Source organism: Trachurus japonicus, chromosome 21 (assembly GCF_045865225.1).
Source record: "Trachurus japonicus isolate A0001 chromosome 21, Traja_1.0".
In the NCBI taxonomy this organism is placed as follows: Eukaryota; Metazoa; Chordata; class Actinopteri; order Carangiformes; family Carangidae; genus Trachurus; species Trachurus japonicus.
This window is the reverse complement of record NC_140927.1, coordinates 2,360,659-2,379,900: the sequence shown is the minus strand read 5'-3', so window position 1 is coordinate 2,379,900 and position 19,242 is coordinate 2,360,659. Positions and strand designations below refer to the sequence as shown.

The 19,242-nt window shown below is 40.0% G+C and overlaps 1 protein-coding gene across 1 annotated transcript in view; it reads left to right on the top strand.

Annotated features, from left to right (window-relative positions):
• The window catches only part of mlphb (melanophilin b), a 40,344-nt gene extending 21,307 nt beyond the window's left edge, over positions 1 to 19,037 (top strand). Inside the window, exons 6-15 of the mRNA XM_085765423.1 lie at positions 1,377 to 1,463; positions 2,354 to 2,465; positions 8,642 to 8,883; positions 12,483 to 12,563; positions 13,932 to 14,228; positions 15,651 to 15,800; positions 15,885 to 15,953; positions 16,266 to 16,314; positions 16,756 to 16,850; positions 18,938 to 19,037. Of these exons, the coding sequence (XP_085621549.1) occupies positions 1,377 to 1,463; positions 2,354 to 2,465; positions 8,642 to 8,883; positions 12,483 to 12,563; positions 13,932 to 14,228; positions 15,651 to 15,800; positions 15,885 to 15,953; positions 16,266 to 16,314; positions 16,756 to 16,850; positions 18,938 to 18,964 (1,209 nt within the window). The 3' untranslated portion in view covers positions 18,965 to 19,037. The remainder of the gene's footprint in view (positions 1 to 1,376; positions 1,464 to 2,353; positions 2,466 to 8,641; positions 8,884 to 12,482; positions 12,564 to 13,931; positions 14,229 to 15,650; positions 15,801 to 15,884; positions 15,954 to 16,265; positions 16,315 to 16,755; positions 16,851 to 18,937) is intronic.
• The last annotated feature ends 205 nt before the right edge of the window (positions 19,038 to 19,242 follow it).

Sequence of the window (19,242 nt, the reverse complement as noted above, 5' to 3'; positions counted from 1 at the left end):
TGCATATGTTTTTTGAAAACAAGGTTCCGCTGTGCTCAGCACTGATCTTCGTCACGCTAACAGCTCCTTCCTTTGCCGAAAAGCAGAGGTGTTTTCTGCACGTGTAATCTACGTGATATATCCCAGCCCACATGAACAACTGGAATGCCTTGACAGCTGGTGACGTCGAATGTTAGGCACGGTCGAACCGGCACTGGCCGGCCGCCGTGTATTGTGGGTAAATACCAGGCTGTCAGACATGATCGCACACATAAAAGAGTCCAAGAGGACTTGAAAGAGCCTCTGGTTCAAGTCCTGAGATTGTAAAAAAAGGGGCAGTGAGTCCACTGGAATTCATCATAAAACTAAGACTACTCTTGTTTATACCACAGTCTCTGTGTAGTGTAGGAGCTAAGCTTTGTTTATTTTCAATCACTGCAGCAGCTGTCAAGTAGGAAAAATGTTGTCAGGACTCTCGGGCTCTGCAGGGCCCCTGGATGCTGTGTCTTTGTTTGCAGTGTGACGAACAATTAAGGTTTTATTTACATCGAACATGATAGACTTTTGATGGATGTCACAATGGCACAGACCTACTGTACAGTCAAAGACGGCCAAGTGGTGCTCTCTGCATCCTCTGTTCTATCTGATTTCACTTAGCCAGGGAGCCATCTGCTGGTCCACATACAGTACTGCCTTTTGAGCCAGTGAAGATTAAATGTAGATTCAGTGTTTTCTTAAGGATTCCTGGATAGAGAGAAAGTTCTGGCAATACTGGATTTGAAAAAGTCTCTACAAAAATAACTCCCATTCCTCCAAGGCCTCATAGCCAAATATCCAGAAGTTTTCTTGACCCCACTTTAGTGTTTCACATATATTAACACACGCATATTACATTACAGAATCCAATTTTTCTGAAAAAACATAAACCTGTCTTAAAGTTTGTAACAACATTTACCACCCTTTGAACACACTTAAATATTCTTTGAACAGTAAGGATGAAAAAAATGTTTCTCTAATTGACACAAAGGTGGAGGCCTAAACTGATCCCGTTGGATCAAAATGTTGAATATAACATATCAGTTATATTGACTTTGCAAAAGTTCAGAATTAAATGATAAATGTTCAGGGCCATATGCAGATATGCAGATGGTCACAGATGTTAAAATAACTGTTTGTTACAACACACATAATGGACCTCAATGTGCTGATAAGGTTGTGCTGTGTGATCTTCTGTCATGCTGTGAAGGAAACAACACTCTCAGTGTGAGAAGTCTTTTGAAATGAGGGATCATTCTGTGGGGTTGTACTCTTCTTCTTGTCTTCATACTTGTTCGTCTTTATCCACTTTCTTTCTTCACTGTCTCATCTCTGTCGGTGGTCCTTTCTGCTGTCAAAAGATCAAAAAGGCAAAAAGGCGGCTAACTGTCGACCCCTTTGATTTTGGACTGGACTACTCTGTCGAGTCAAGAGGACACTCAAATCAGGTAGAAGCTGGGTAACTAACCACAAGCAGCCTTTTCCCAATCTAACCTACATGTCTTCATATTAAGCTTGTGTCTGTTCCCTTTCCCAGCCTCTTTCTGTTTTCTTCTTCTTTTCCAAACATCTGCTTTAGCAAGACAATATTTTAATGTTGAGCATCCATTCTCTTACCTGGCTACAGTACAACCATTGTGCACATCCAAATGTGCATGTCTGTGCGCAGTCTTGTCACGTCATTAACAGAATGTTCTGCATCAAACCTAAGACACCACCATGGCTGGATCACAATTTGACAGTAAAATCTCCAGTGTTTATGTTTTAAAAGTAAATTTTGTCAAGTGTAAAAGCCTGAGGAGCAGAAGAGATGTTGCGGTATTGGCAGCCACTGAGTGTATATCTCATCAATACAAACCACAGCCAGTAAAACCCTACAGATAAGGTCAGTTTGGACAGCTGTATTTTTATCATTTATCAAAACCTAGAGTTATAACAGGTCACTGATTTTTTCCCCAGCTCTAATCTAATCTAATCTAACCATAACACTGCAGCTCATGTAGATCACTTAATGTTCTAATTAGATTATGTCTATTAATAATCTGTACAAGAATATTGTTTCATTTCCATGCAGAGCCTCAACATGTGCTACAATGAATGATTCTACTCTCTCACTAACCATGTACAGTATGTCAAAACTAAATATAGCCTAAGTTTTAAGGGTTTTCTTATAATATAAAATGGATTTATAATAAATGTGAAGCATTTTTTTCCAATTAATGTTGCCTCATAGTCATAACCACTGCTTTCACCCCTTTGCTTTTCCGATAAGTAGATTCAACCAATTTCAACCCTAACACTCTTTTTCACCACTCTCTCCACCCTCCCTCCCTCCCAGGCCCCAGGCTCCCATGACAGCATGGCCATGGATGTACGTGTGAGGGGGTCGACGCTTTCTGAAGCAGACATGACCTCTGTTTTCCACCACATTTTGGGGGAGCAACGCAGAGGTTGGGACTTGGCAATGGCTCCACAAATGAGCAGTCAGAGATATTGTATTATGATGTTACAGGACTGATTAACAACAATCCCCAAAGAAACTACTACCTGATACCTTTCTGGCTAACAAGGCTACATAGAGCTGCACAATCCTTGTCCAATTAAAAGTAATCAGTAGTCTGATGTATTTTTCACCAACATAAAACAAAACAAAAAATCTGTAGTTGAATCTTTGGTTAATCAAATTAGCATTCTAGCAAGTTAGCTAGCTAGTTAACAGTGCTATTTTATAGTTTAGAATAGAAAATACTTTATTAATCCATAGGAGGGAAATTCAGATCATCCAGCCGCATACATACATAACCTAAAATAATATGATATAAATTATATAAAATGATATAAAAAGTAAAAACATGTATAGCCTAACAAATTTAAATTTGTTTAAGTTAGCAGCTGTGTTAGCAGGCCTATTTCTTTCTCTGAACGTTAATGGTTGTGTGCTATCTGTTATTTTACCATCTTTTTTCAGTGTAATTATATGCAACTCATAAGCTGGAAGGTTTAAGACTAATATGAATTGAATATTAGGCTACTTATGGTATGAATCCAAAATATTTGCTGATTTAGCAACCAAGTGATAAGGTGCTCTCCTTTGGATGGATTTGTCTTTTGTCTTTTCGTTTTGATTGTAGTTTGTCTTTTTTGAGTTTGATGGAAAAATAATAATAAATAGCTTAAATGTATAGTAAGGGCAATATATGAAAATCTGGGAACTAAATCCTTACCAAGAAATTTCTTCACAATTGTCTTTAGGAACATGCGCAATATGATGTCTTAAAATGTTGAAATTCAACTCCTGTGGGAAACCCCCTAAAAAACTACTCAAAGTTGGGGTACCCGTAACTGGATTTTTGAACATTCCGAAATGTTAAATTTGGCCTCAAGTAACTTCTGAGGGGTCAAACTAGGGGTTTTTCATGATCCTGAGTTGATCGCAAACATTAGTTTTACACCCAAAACACTCCTTGGTGGAGAAAAAACAACCACACCCACTTTTCTTGTTCATCGGAACCCCCATCACCACCACCAATAGAATGCATTACAGAGAAGCCATTCCTTAGCATGGCAGAGGTTGTGTCACTACTAAATACTCAATCTAATATAATTTATATTCTATAGCCTTTTTTCTATAGGACATACACACCCTCCAAGATTTTGTGGTGTCACGTTTGCAACTATTAATGCAAATTCAATCATGAATTCTTTGGCCTTGCCACTGCAACTTTTCTGCAAATTCGCTATCATAGACCGCTGTGGCTAGCTGTGGTCAGCTGTGGCCACAGTGTTTCCATTACTTTTTTTTGCATGTGTTTTTATTACGAGTTATTGTTTTCATATAACATTAAGTTTTATGCGGATCGGGAGCGAGAGAGAAGGAAAGACATCAGGTGCACACATACCACCAGTAAATACCAGTAAAAACGGAAACATACACATAGCCTACACACACACTTCTGGGTACATGTAGCTACATTAAAATGTTGCTTTCTTCTACTTTTTATTTATTGCCATGGTAAATCGGCCTAAGTATTGTTTAGTGGTAGTTGTAGTTGGTTAGCATTAAAAGTGAGGAATTTTGGAGTTAGCTAGTGCTAGACATGTTGAAGCCATTTACAACCTTCGACCATTGACAAACATACTATTTTTTACACCTGATATGTGTTATCTCCTTTTTCTTTTAAGAACTTGAAATATGTCATGTCATTACGTTGATAACATGCATAAGAAACTTAAAAATTGTGGTAACACTTTATTTGATGCCTATCTCTATAATGCATTATTATCATGCTTATAATGGGTTATAATAATAAAAGTTATAATGCAGTTATAGCACTGTATAACTACAGTTATAAACACTCATAAATGATCATAATGCTTTATAACAATAATCATAACACACTATAAAGCATTTTATCTTGACTTATAAGGTCAGGTATTAATAACTATTAGGAACTCGCTGACAAAGCCCACATCGATAATGCATTAAAAATATAGTTATAATGCATTACAATTGGCTCATAGTCGTGTATAACTATCATTATAAATACTCATAAATTATCATAAGGCATTATAACAATTAGCATAACACATCATAGAGCATTTTATAATGGCTTAAGGTCAAGTATTATAATAGAGTTATAATGCTCTATAATGTGTTATGCTAATTGTTATAATGCCTTATGATAATTTATGAGTATTTATAATGATAGTTATACACGACTATGAGCCAATTGTAATGCATTATAACTATATTTTTAATGCATTATCGATGTGGGCTTTGTCAGCGAGTTCCTAATAGTTATTAATACCTGACCTTATAAGTCAAGATAAAATGCTTTATAGTGTGTTATGATTATTGTTATAAAGCATTATGATCACAGCGAGTTATAACGTATTATAATATCTGACCTTATAAGTCATCATAAAATGCTTTATAGTGTGTTATGATGATAAGCCTTATGATATTTTATGAATGTTTATAATTATAGTTATACAATGCTATAACCACATTATAACTCATTATAAGTATAGTTATAATGCATTATAGAGATAGGCATCAAAGTCTTACAAAAATGGTTGTTAGTTGGCTAACAGTAAATAATATGGTTAGTTAGCCAACTCCTATGTACGACTGAATCTGATGACCATCTGACCATTTTATTTTCCTAAATGCTAGCTGACTGCTCCATTAGCTATCAAGCTAGGAAAACATGGTGTAGGCCTAATTGTCATCGCGAGAATTTTTGCAGTTAGGTTTAGGCTATTATAATAAAGGTGATCTACTGTACTCAATAGAATACATTAGAGATCAGCTATTCCTGTGCATGACAGAGGTTTTCTTTAATGTCACAAAAAAGCATCTACTATTACTACTGAATACTTAATATAACTTATATTCTACCTTTTTACATTGTTGGACATCTAGCACACACGTCAATGTCATGTCAAAAACCTGGGGGAGATCTGTCCTGCGATACACTTTTATATGGCCTTCAAGAAAAATATTATGTTAATAATGGCCCACCAATATAGCATTCACATTACTCACATTACAAATCCCATAATACACTACAACAGCTACCATACGGTCATGACCAAGCAATAGGCCCAAGCTGGAATGAACAAGTTTGTGACACACTGCAACATCTATCTTTTTCCATTCTTCAAAAAGAGCCTGGATGCTCGATGGAGATTGATGCTCAGTGTGTGTGCAGATTAACATGATCATGTTTGCAATCAATGTAGCACCACTGTGTATTTTTTGTGCTTTTCCTATCTTCATTTCGAACAAACTTGTTTCAGTTGTTGCTGGTATGTGAAATCTGGTGCATGTCCACTGTATTTTCTCTCTCGCTGCTTGCTACCGGTCCGCATAATAAATTACATTTATAATAACTTTTTAAATAAATTTAGCGACACCACAAAATCCTGGAGGGTGTGTATATCCTATAGAAAAAAGGCTATAGAATATAAGTTATATTATATTGAGTATTTAGTAGTGACACAACCTCTGCAATGCTAAGGAATGGCTTCTCTGCAATACATTCTATTGGTGGTGGTGATGGGGGTTCCGATGAACAAGAAAAGTGGGTGTGGTTGTTTTTTTCTCCACCAAGGAGTGTTTTGGGTGTAAAACTAATGTTTGCGATCAACTTAGGATCATGAAAAACCCCTAGTTTGACCCCTCAGAAGTTACTTAAGGCCAAATTTAACATTACGGAATGTTCAAAAATCCAGTTACGGGTACCCCAACTTTGAGTAGTTTTTTAGGGGGTTTCCCACGGGAGTTGAATTTCAACATTTTAAGACATCATATTACGCATGTTCCTAAAGACAATTGTGAAGAAATTTCTTGGTAAGGATTTAGTTCCCAGATTGGTCAAATGTCTGCTAAAATGCCCTTACTAGTAGCCTACATTTGTAAGTAAACATAACCCTACCCCTATGATAATTGATAACTAGAAATTTTCCTCTGGAGAAATTTTGAAAGGCCCACGGGGCTACTGCCGGTTTTGCCATCTCTGTCAACATGGGAATCAAACCCACGATCTTAAGGTCAAGACAGAGCTGATCAGACAGACACATGATCATCTTTCTATAAGCACTGATATGGAGGAGCTGTAACCACATTAGGTTACCTGTGTGTTTTGATGTGTGTGTGTGTGTGTCTGTAACTGTAATCACATGAAGCTGGTTCTAGAGTCTGTGTGTGTGTGTGTGTGTGTGTGTGCGTGCGTGCGTGCGTGCGTGCGTGCGTGCGTGCGCGCGCGTGCGTGCGTGCGTGCGTGTGTGTGTGTGACTATGAGCTGCATCCTGTGTCAGTCTGATTTAGCTGTGTCCGTGTTTATAAACATTTAAACGAGCGCCAGGTGGATTGTTTATGAAGTTAACGAGCTCTGGCCTGAGAATCACAGAGGTTACCACGGCAATAGGGGCCCCCCAGGCTGAGACAGACAGAAACATGGAGAAAAAGAGCGATTTTCTGCCTCTGCACCGGTCTCACATTTAGGCTTACTGTGACAAAACGGTAACTCCTATCAGAACAAAACACAGATCACGTTGCTCGAAGGACTTCCTGAAAAATGTGGTACGATTTGGTGTTTCTACAGTAAATATTTTGGAGACGCTGGCAGTTTTAAAACATCGGTCCGTTCTGCTTCTCTCAGAAAATATTTGTATTGGAGTCAGTAGGTGCGTTTCCATCAGCTGTTTAGATGCGCATCGAGATGTATCGCATCGGAAAATGATGATGGAAACGCCGTGATTCGCATTAAAATCCCCTGATTCGCACAAAATGAAATACGCTCGCTATGGCCGGGTTTTGGTTGATTCGAATGGGATGGAAACAGCTGTATGCGAATCAAGTGTGACGTAGCGCACTTTCACCCCGTCTACTCCCGTGTTTGCAGTTCACTCACAAGACAACATCAGGGTTACCGCTGTCACACAACAATTAATTAATTGTGGCGCATCGCCACGGCAAAATAAAAGCCCCCACACACCTTCATATGTGATTACTGCACAGTTCTTCATAGTTCCTCCTCAGTAAAAACCAAACTTATCAACCAGCGCGTCCAGAGTTTATCATTAATAAAGTCTGGGGCGGCGCAACTCTCTCTCTCTCTCCCACACACACACACACACACACACACACACACACACACACACACACGGGTCGCATTATGACGGTAATAAACATATGCGCTAAATCGCGCTAATGTGTTCAAATCAGACCGTCCGTCCGTCCGTCCGGCCGGGGTCCGTAGATGGAAACACACATGATTCGAATTTCTTTTAATGCGCATTTTCCAGTAATTCGAATCACTTTGGATGGAAACATGGCTAATGAGGAGCAGAGACAGATGTGGCCACACTCAGAGGCTTGTTCTGTAAGTTCTGTAAGTCTCTCTGATATTTTGAGCACATGATATGAGAGATAACAAGTTTGTCTTACAAATTCTGAAAAAATTATGTGTGTAGAGTGTAAATTGTGGCCAGGCCGAGTGTGGAAAGAGAAAAAATCTGGAGTTTTTCTGGCCTCTCTCCCACTCTAACCGATGATGTCACGCGCTCTGACACGAACATTCCGTGCAATACACAACCATTATAATCTCATAATTTCTCCAAAAATGATCATGGTCATTGAACAGGGATTGATCAAAAACTATATGACCTATCAAAACGTGGAGTAATACGACAATACACAAGACTTGTGTCTACTGTTTAAATTTTAAATGGAGTCTCTAGGTGAAAGTATGCCTGAGCAGTAGACGTTTGTTAAACTCCAATGATTGGTCTTTTTCGCCCGTCCCATTGACTTCAATGCAAAATTTTGCGCAGTTTTTCGTAGACTGAAAAGTAATAGCATACCGATCCCAATCAAGACGCACGTTTTGATATATAATTTCAAAACACCCGGGCACTGGTCCCTGCAGCTATTTCATAGCTGTTGGGACCAGTGCCCGGTGCGATGGCCCGTAGCCCTAATAAATGACTGTACAGTGTTGTACAGGAATGAGTGCAAATCTCCTGAAGATTCTGTTGAAGTTTTCGATTGGCAACCATTAGGTTTAGTTATGCTATGACCCCTAACCTTCAAAAACCCTGTCTTTTTTTTCTTTTCTAGACGACCTTGCATATTCAGACACCCGAACTGTCACGTCTCGCTCCGTCTCCCAGCTCAGCTACTCCTCATGTGGCAGTGGTGGTGTGGGGGGGCCCCGGCGCAGCAGCAGCTACCTGCCTGGCCCTGACGACTCTGAGGAGGAACATGACCACTTCCAGCCCTACCCACTCTACCAGTCCCACCCAGGCCTCTACAGCCACACGTGTCAGGAGACCCTGAACTCAGCGAACCCCCAGCCAGAGGTCTTTATATGCTTCATATTCATGTCTCTAATTAATCCTCAGTGCATTACATTCACTTGCGAGCTGCTGTGGGGCACATGGGTATGATTTGGATGCTTTTTATGGTTTTGTTTATTGTGGGAAAAGTCTTTGTTATATATTTGCGCATGCATACCACCAGTATTAACACTTGGACACATTAGACAATTAAAATGTGACACTTACAGTATATTTTATAAGGTTCAATGTCTTTACCTAATCAATCCCCACTGCTCTCAGATGTCTCATATTAATCAACATTAGTGACATACTATATGCAACCCATATGACTTTTAATGATAGCAAATGAAAGTTTAATGCTCAGGATTTGCCACAGTTAACAGAATTCAGTCTTTTATCTCATGGGACAAATGGAACGTAACATTTTTGATTTACTATCATATTTTTAAACAATATTTGCTTTCAAAGATAGTGGAGTGGAGGAAGACACAGGACAAGGATTAAAGTTTGATTACAGGTTAGCCCTGAACTAACTGCACTGAGGCCTGATGGAAAGATTTCCCTTCATTTATACGAGCCCATAAAGAGTTCATAACCATAAACATGAACTTGGTCTCGCCTTGTTTGGGTTTCATAAAAGAAGAATAGTTTGGCACAAAATCTAGCATCATAACATGATCTGTGCAACAATAAATTGTGGTTTGGCGTCACATTTCTGGAAAACAGTGATTTTACTTCTGATATTCCAGGCCATACTAGCAGATCACTGTAACACACACACAACACACACAGGGACACACACTCAGACTGACACGTCACTGAGTGAGTGATGTAGGGGGGACAGCTGCTACATCAGAGGAAGGTTAAATACATTACATCAGTGTCTATTTATGTGTTGGCAAACAACTCAGTCCTTGGAAAGGATCAGACCAACTGTTACTGATCTGTTCACGAGAAGCAGATAAACAAACTTTGTTTACCATTGAGTTTGAGCAGAAATTAATAAGTCAACATATGTCCTCTCATGTCCCCTGGTTTGGACTTCGTGTCTCTGAGCTGATTCTCATCAGAAGTTCATGTTTATCAAGTGAAGTGTAAATCGGATTATACGAATCAAGATGTCCTTTGTTGTTATTAAAGATAGGAAATATGGAAACACAGCATGTGATTAAGCTCTGTGGGTGGGTGGGCCGGTGTTATCGGACCCACCCAGATGTGTGCTGCTGATTTCCAACCTCGGTCTCTCGTGTCATGGCAAGTTTGTCACACTGGGGAGACGAAACTGGACACTCGGCCTAGACATGTGCCTGTCAGACATGAAAATCAACTGTGACATTTCTCATTGGCTACAAGTCCACAGCTTACTCAGACAGCAGGCACTCATCCTGCACACGTGTGCTGTCCGCGCTCTGTTCGTCTGATGCTGATTTGGACAACACCGGAGCCAGCAATTTAACTTGAAAGTCCAGTGACGTGTGCGATTTGATTATGTTTGTGGAACAAGACATCAGGATGAGTCAACAAGCACAGACTCTGGACAAGGCCGTGGCACATGAAAAACTGTGTAGGGCAAAGTTAGAGTGTGTTTACAGGTTTAATACACAGGCAAATGATAAATTACAGGGTGAAGGCAGAGAGACATAACAAATGTGAACAGTTCCATACAAGGCACAAGGCACACGCAATCATACACTTTGGTCATAACTGATGACCTGGTTAAGCTTTTGAACCCATTGGAGTGACTCATTGCTTTTACAAAAAGTGTTTTAACTTGTAAGCTAGCTACTTGTAAGCTTTGCTAATACTCCATAGTCATTGTTAGCTTCAACAGTTTATTTACCATTTTGAGAAAAACTGTTGAAAGTTCATGATCAATTTAGCACATATTTTCTTCTACTTAAGTTAGCATGCTAACCTGCTAACTCTGACCCATCTCATCACTTTCTGAAAGCGACTCACTGTAGCCTCCAAGCTGCCCTAAAGGCGACCCACTGCTCAGAGGATGTAATCTTAACCTCATGTCTTGTAAATGCAATGTTGGCGAGTGTCAGAACAATAACTACCGCCCAATCCTGGTAAGACACAATGTTATGCAGTAGAAGTAAATGTACAAATAGCCCCTAAAAAAAACCACTGAAAATAGTCAATAAAAATTAAAACAATAGAAAATAGTCCGATTATTTTTTAGGAGGTGAACTGTGCGGGTGTGGGTTTATCAGACTTGATTTGATTGGCCTGGAAATATAAACAAAACGCCCCACAGACGTTATCAAATTGGCTTTATTTAATTTGGCGAAGTCTGATTGGTTAATGATAATATGTTACTTCATATTTTCCAACTGAGCGACGTCCACCAAAACAGCGAGACCAGCTCAGAGAAAAAATAAATGCAGGAATTTATCATGTGGAACGACCAAAACTGTGTGTTCATGCAGGAATTAGGTCAGGGTCTGGGAATCGTCCAAATTGGCCGGTTTGGAAGGTTGGATCTGAACGTATTCTGAGAGGAACCGTTGTCTCAGGTCAAGAAAGCGCTTTTCACATCAAAGATGGGTCAGATGACTGTCTGCATGACTTCCTGGCTTGAATATGACTCTTCCTGCCCTCAGGAAGTCCATTTGGGGGGAAAAAAATAGTATTATTGCATTATAGACCATCGTCCAAGGGAACATTTCATTTATTTCACATGTTCAGGAAGAAAACCTGTATAGTTTCATTTTTCCTCTCTTTTCTCAAACTAACAGACTGTTGTCATTTTACACAAAGGAACCTTTCCAGTGTTTAGAGGAGGAGATGAGGGGATTTAGCTGAGAGCTAAAACTCTGATGAGTGCACTGGAAGTGCAGCATGGGCACAGACTATTCAAGAGATGTATTATTCCTGTGGTATATTGTCTTTTAATTTGTCCAGTATGAGTTTAATTAAAATCATATGATATGTCATCATAACTCAGAGCCCCACTGTGTCATAAACTATTGAAGTTTAACTATTGAACCTTGAAGTCTTCTTTTAATACGTTAAAGCCCCAGTATGTAACTTATTTGGCTTTTTATTAGCAAAAATCAAATATTGCTTTCATAAATACGTATTTCACTGAAGTCGAATCACACCCGCATACAAATGAAAGCTTTCTCGTTCCTTAGAATGAGTTTTCCAGGTAGCGCCTGTTAAAACTGTCATCACTGTGTAGTGTGAGGAAGGACGGAGGCACTCATGTTGCATTCAGGTGCAATCAGACAGACGGCCGTCGGCAAACCAACCGGATGCCATTTTACTCGATGAGATAAAGACGGTAAAACGTGGGTCAGGTAAACAATACAACATCACCATGACAACATATTGTCACGCCTGTATTGTTTTGCCTCATGCTGGCGGACCACTTGTTTATCCTGTTACATGCAGCGTCTGTTGTCTGTCTGACGTCTGCCCGATTTCACGTGAATGCAACATCAAGAATACGTTCCGATATGCAACCGTACCGCTAGATGGGGGGAATTCCTACATATTATACCTTTGACTATTGATTGTATATTCCCTAAAATGTTGCTATAAGCTAAGGGACGTCTCTCTCTTTCATCACCTGACTGCTACTGTCACTGACTTTCTTTGTCTTCCTTCAGATCACTGACCTGAACAGACGCATGTCAGCCATCGAGACCTTCCTTAACCGCATGGAACATAAAGTGACCTCACATGAACCGGTAAATACATAAAACACCACCGTACAGTCAAACTGTGGAGCAGCAGGTGTTGCAGAAGCTATAGGGTTTTCATAAGGAAGAGAATTAAGTTTTAAACCAATCATGTTAAACAGCCAATGAAAACAGAGCTGTGACTGGTTCCCAGCTTGTTGGTTTGACCTGATGAGATCAATGAGAAGTAGAAACTGACATATGGGTACATACCGGAAGATTCTGTTCATATGCTGAATTATTGTCGTCAAATGATTTTATGCATCTCTCAGCTCATTGTTTTGGGTTTAGTCTGGACCCAGTCTGTATTCAAATAACATGCATGAAGCAAGTGACCTGAATATTCACCGAAGCTCCCAGCGCACTGAAGAAACCTGAAATAGTCCAGATGAAACATCAGTCCACCTGCTTAAATTAAAACATGACACATTAAGAAGATCTGTTTCCATCACGTTTTCTTCATGTTTTGTTTATCTGGTTTTAATAACACCCAGCTGTTGGATGAACACCAACCTCACTTCAACTTGATGTGGCAGCTAGTATTCCTCTAAACAGCAGTGTATGAATAGGAACCCACATGCTATGTGAGCATTCAGCAGATACAAAGCCAGATACCATAACTCTGAATGACTGACAGTGCTGTCATGTGTCATGTGGATGGCAACTGCTGCTTTTTGTGGTGATAGTACAGTGTGTCAGTGTGTTACAGTTTGTTACACTGCCACCAAGTGGTCTGAAAAAAAATCATATGTCTTTAAGTACCAACCCTGTCCTGTTCAGTTAGACAGTGGTCAACACTTTGACCTGTGTGTCCATTTGTTAAGTTTGTGTAGAGATCTCTCTGAGGTATTTTACATGTAGCTCACTGTTTTCTGATAATGAGGAGAGGACACAGTGACTCATATTCAGCAGCGATGCCTTATATGGGGTTGGTAACTGTTTGTTATTGAGATAATGAGTCCTGAAATCCACACCAGTATCATCAGGGATCCAGCCAAGCCACAAAATCAGTGAACTGTAAACAAACACAGAACTTAAGCTTATTTGATAAATAGTGGCTATTCTGACTAACATGAGAGCAATGTTTGATTGACTGGTGTTATTTCTTTCTCAGTCTCTCATCTTAAATCAATTTGTATTATCTTCCAGTTTGGTCAGTCTAAACAGATCCCATGTCTGTAAGGATACCCACAAAACGCAATAAGCACTGATGTGCAGTACCATCTGCTTTATGTCAAGCAGTTAATTCGTGATCAATCTAATGATTCCCATCAGATTGACAGTCAAGTCATTAAAGGTTTAAACTAAGTATAAACTTTCCCTAATGGCATTTTCCTAAAACATTTTATTTCCACTCTGCTCCTACCCACCATGCAGGCGTCTCCAAGCAGCAGCTCTCCTCTTCCTCAGTGGGAGGACGTGGACCTGGAGGAGCAGCAGCTCAGGCAGAAGCTGCACGAAATGACCGACAACATCAGTGACCACAGCCTCACCTCCGATGAGGACGAGCCCGAGCCCGAGCCTGACAGGCCACATTCCTCACAAGAGCTCACAACATGGAGGAGCCCGGAGGGGGACGTCAAGCCCTCCAGGCTGCCCACCAGATCCACATCCAGAGCCAGTCTGGTGATCTCCAGACTGGAGGAGCAGCCTCAGCAGACTGAACCCCAGAAGGTAGAGATATCTATGGCAGAATCACATGAGCACAGATCATTGACTCATTTTTTTTGTCTAATGCCATAAAGTTCATCAGTAACATACACACTGCACATCTGGCTTGCTGCACACTCTGTGCTTCAACAAAAAAAACAGCCTGGCTCATGAAATTTCATACCACCTCCGCTGGAATCCAGTTCAAGCACATACTGCAGCCATAAATCAAGTCACTCAGCCTTGGCGTTTATTTTTCTTTTATATTATCCGTCACACCCGAATTTTCTGAAACAGAGAATGCATTAGAAAATTAAACTTCCTTATAGATGCTGTGCTGAGGTGCCTGAACTGTTTTCACTGGCATTTCTTTCTCCCCTAAAAGCTACAGCGTCTTGATGAGTCATGATTTCTGGCAGTGTCACCGCCACTGTGCTGCAGGCCTGTTTGCCGTCTCTCAAGGGTTTAAAGTATTACATAACAGGAAACCTACATCTCTGAGGGGATAACCTAATAATGTTCAGGTGAAACCAATCGCAGGACACAGAGTGTTTCCTCTTTCAGTGTGACGAGTCAAAAGATCAGCTGTTACGATACAAACCTCTGGTTCCCCAGCAGCTCCTGCTTTCTGTTTTTCTTATTATCAAACCAACCAGTTTTCTGCTTCACTTGGGACAATAAACCATGAATAACAACTCCACAAAGCAGGAAACACAGTCTATAGCAGATTAAGTCTCACTGTTCAAATAAACATTAAGCACTTCAAGGCAAGTTTAACCAGGGTTGGTGGGGTTTTTATGATAATTTAAGTTTTAAATGATAGTAATACATTTTTCAGTCACTTCAGTGAACAACTAGACTACTTTAATTTCTGCATTTTTAAGACAAAGCTCAAAGTCTATGATGTACTTCAGCTTTTACATCTTAAGGGTGGTACATACAGTATAGGCACCATGTCAGTTGTTGTAAAACAACAAGGATTGTTTTTATATATTTGAAAAAATGACCACAGCTGTTGTTATTCTGATAAAGAGAGTCTCAGATTAGAAAAAAAAGGCACAAAATGACCCAAAGAGAAACTCTGGAAAAACAGAGCGTGAATTTAACACATGACACATTTAAGTTCCAGTTGTGCATATTCATATTAATCAATATGGCCACACAGAAAGTGTTAAGGAAAACTAATACTATTTCATGTACTGACACTTAAAATACGTCAGTGATGAAATGAAACATAATATGTCTATTATACATTCAATTTGATTTGAAAGTCCTTAATACCCATGTTTGACCACATTTCTATGACTGCAGTCATCACTTACCGGTAATTAACACAAACTGGCATCAATAATAACAATGGTTCCACCCAACCTGCACTGACGCCAACTGAACAAGCACCACGGCTGTAACCAGACACATCCACCAGACATTACATTTCTCCTGCAGACGTACGACACCACAGAAACTGCGGAGAGGAAGTGGCACCCCCTGGAAGAGGGATCCAAGACCAGTTTCAGAAGCTCAACAGCTTTACTCGTGGAGCTGGAGGACCAGGTAGCTCAGGCAGCGGCCAACGTCCAGAACGCCCAGAGCGAGGTGAGGAAGGAGCAAACGCTGAGTTCACTGGTAAATTGAGTTTGTCTAGAGGATTAAAAAACATTCTCTCTTTTTTATCTGAAGGTCTCTTACATAGAGAACAGGATTGCTGCTCTGAATGCTGCTGGCATGCCTGTGGATAAAAGGAGGAAGGTGAACATTCAGTCATTTATTTTATTTCACTTATTGTATTAAAATTTGCTCATATAAAATATGTTTCCCTCAGTAGAGTTAATATAAGTAGATGCAGAGCTACTCTAAATCCAGATTTAATCCTACTGGTTGATTCCCAGCGCTGTGGTCCCTCCCTCTTAGACTCAAATCAACCAATAAGAATCCTCGTTTCTATCTGCATCAGGTCTGTCTCTGATAAATGTTAGTGCTCTCCAAGGTGCCAAAAATCCAGCATACTTTCCCACATTCTCACAATCTTTCTTTTTTGTCTCCTATCTTGTTGTCCTCCAGTCTGCAATCCCGATCCAAGCAAGAAGACTTTCCAACAACTTTCCCACAAGTAAGAACCAACACAACTAAACTGCCCTTGAGCTCGATCCCCAGGGCCTCACAACTGCCTCAAAACATCTTAACCTTGTTAAACTATAAGATCATGATCCAACCAATGAATCGATGGACACTGTGTCCTATTGTACTGTGGTTTTAATTTCCCCAGCTGGATAGCATACGCTCTGTTCTATAAATGGTAGAATATTTTTAGGCTGCACGTAAGTATTAGTAGTTTTTTTTATCCACAGAGAAGCTCAGGTGGGAAATTTGCCAAATGTCACTGTAACTTGTTCCTGACCACTACTGACTGACTAAGAGAGGAGTGTTTCTAGTTCACTTTCCTGCCAATACTTTTCTAATAACCTTGCAGAGTTTATAGATTCCAAAGAGACCAGGTAGATCCATATCCAGTAGAATATGGATGGACAATGTAGCTGCTGTTTGTCTCCAGACCAGGTGGACAGATTTGTGAGGAACTCCCTCTACAGGGGCTCTCTGACGCAGAGGAACCCAGTGGCCACGCCCAAGACCAGGGCAACCTGTGCGGTATGACTCCGCTCTGTGGTGCTGGGTGCAGTGAAGAGTTCACTTCCAAAATCACATGACACAGCCAAAACAACAACAAAAAAGTTAAATGATGCCTATGGTTAGTGGCTAAAGCTGGATTAATGCTTGTTTTGGGACTACACTGTACCTGCAGAAATACATGTGTGGGCTCTGAGGTAAAGCTACAGTGGAGTTTATATGTACCTCACCAAAGGTGCTATATACTAGTTTTCTCTGGCATCAAACATGGTTCTTTGTGGGTATTGGTACTGATACTGGTGTTACTTTTCAGCTCTTGCAGTAAAGGACTGAAGTTTGATGCTGAGCCTTGGCTTTAAAAACATACGTATAGCACCTTTAAAAATAAAATACACATGAGGGCCACAGCATGAGACGGAGAGCCCTCATGAGCAAGGGACTGTGATTGGCTTCTCATGTTTTGCCATGTTTTGATTGGTTGGTAGAATTCAGACAACATTTAAGTAGTTATATCACCAGCTGTAATCACAGTCAGCACACTGAGGTACTGACCGTCAACTGGTTGCATTAAATCCAGCTCTAGCTTGGAATAAAGACCAACTCTAATTTAAAGGGATAGTTCAACATTTTGGCCCATTGCCATAATCCCTATAGTTCTAGGAGTGGGTTTGTTAGCTTTAATTGTCGGTGCAAGCTATTTTTAGAACGGCGGAGCCGAGCAGCTCTTGGCTCGGCTCTGCCATTCTGAAAATAGCCTGCACCGACAATTTAAGGTAACGAACCTACTGCTATGACTATACAGTAGGGATTATGGCAATGGGCCAATTTGTCAAAATGTTGAACTATCCCTTTAAGGTCAATGAAATAATCTGCTGACCAGCAGCTAAAGCTCACAATGGATGTGCCTGCTCCTGGCCAAGAAACAGTCCAGCACATGATCTGTTACAACTTCTGCTTTGTCCACTTCATTTTGAACTTTTAATTACAAAGCATTAGAGATGGTTTCAGCTCCATTTTGCCTCAATAAAGAAAAAAATAGTTTCCTCCAATTGAATCTAATATTGGAAATGAACTCTTCATGTCAAAATAATTCATGGGCTTGCTTCTGCTGCCAGATCATCCAGTGGCTGGTTTCCAATCAGGATTGTGATAGTTAGACATAATCGCCTCTGTTTTGACTGCTGCTTCGTCCTGTTTAATGATTATTTTTAAATTCTTGCATAACTGAGGATGTATGCCCAACACGCAGTGCTTCTTGAATCTAATACATTTTATTTCATTTTCTGTACATGTGGAAGGTAAGAGTCGATTTCTGAGCCTTTTTATTAATCATGATTTTTTTTTTCAAGCGCTACAGTATTAATGTCAATCTTTGGGTCTTTTATTTGCCTAAACAAACCAGTGCATGGATCCTGCCAAGAGAACTGAAACCAGTCTCAGGCTGAACTTCTTGGGGGAAATTAGATAGATAAGTATATGACTGTTTTGTTTAATCTGATCTTAAATACACTCATTTGTTTGCTACCGATGCCAATTGAAAACACCTGTGCTTGTATTGCACACATGTGGCTTGAGGCCTGTCGCCGCTCTGACCGCCAAGACCTCAAGAGAAAAGACAAGATCTCTCCTCAGCTCTGAGTGAGACTTTCTTTTTATATAACACTTGATAATAACTTTTACAGATCCTCGACTCTGATCATTCTGGGAGTCAGCCTGTGGTTCAGTGTCCAGCACTGACACAACCATGCACTGGTTTATGAGAACTGTCAGTTTCCTTTGATTGTTATTGATGGTTTGGTGCTCACAGTTCATGCAATGATCTTCACAGCTGTGATATTTCTAAATGTAACAAAGGACAGAAGATGTTAAAATGTGCTTATTTAAACTTTTAATGTGCTTTTAAATGTGTTTGCAGTCTCCTGTTCTTTTCTCCTCTGCAGCCCGCATAATCACTCACAATCTCACATGTAGTTTTGCACAGTCATTATCTGTTATAATGACTTCCTGGCTAACAATCAATCAATTAATCTGATCAAATAATGAAGTGGTTGAATAACTAATTATAAACCAAACAGCCAATCATTGTGTGTTTCTCTCTCTCCTTGCAGAAACCAGTAATGACGCAGGGCTGGTGAAGAGGAGGCTGTCCATCATATGACTGAGCAGTTGTTCTAGTGACCACATTCACTACTTTGTAATGAACTCGATTCCAGCTGAATGAATTCACGTCTTGTTAGGTTTAAGTTGTTATTTTCATGTTTTAGACTGACAGCTGGAGCAGAATCTTATCAAGTTTTATTTTTAAAAAATCTCCTTTGATGTTATTTTTACCATATTTATAGTATATAGTTAAACATGGTATGCACTAACAGTGCTAGATGTGCGTCATATGATTTCTACATTAATTTAAACT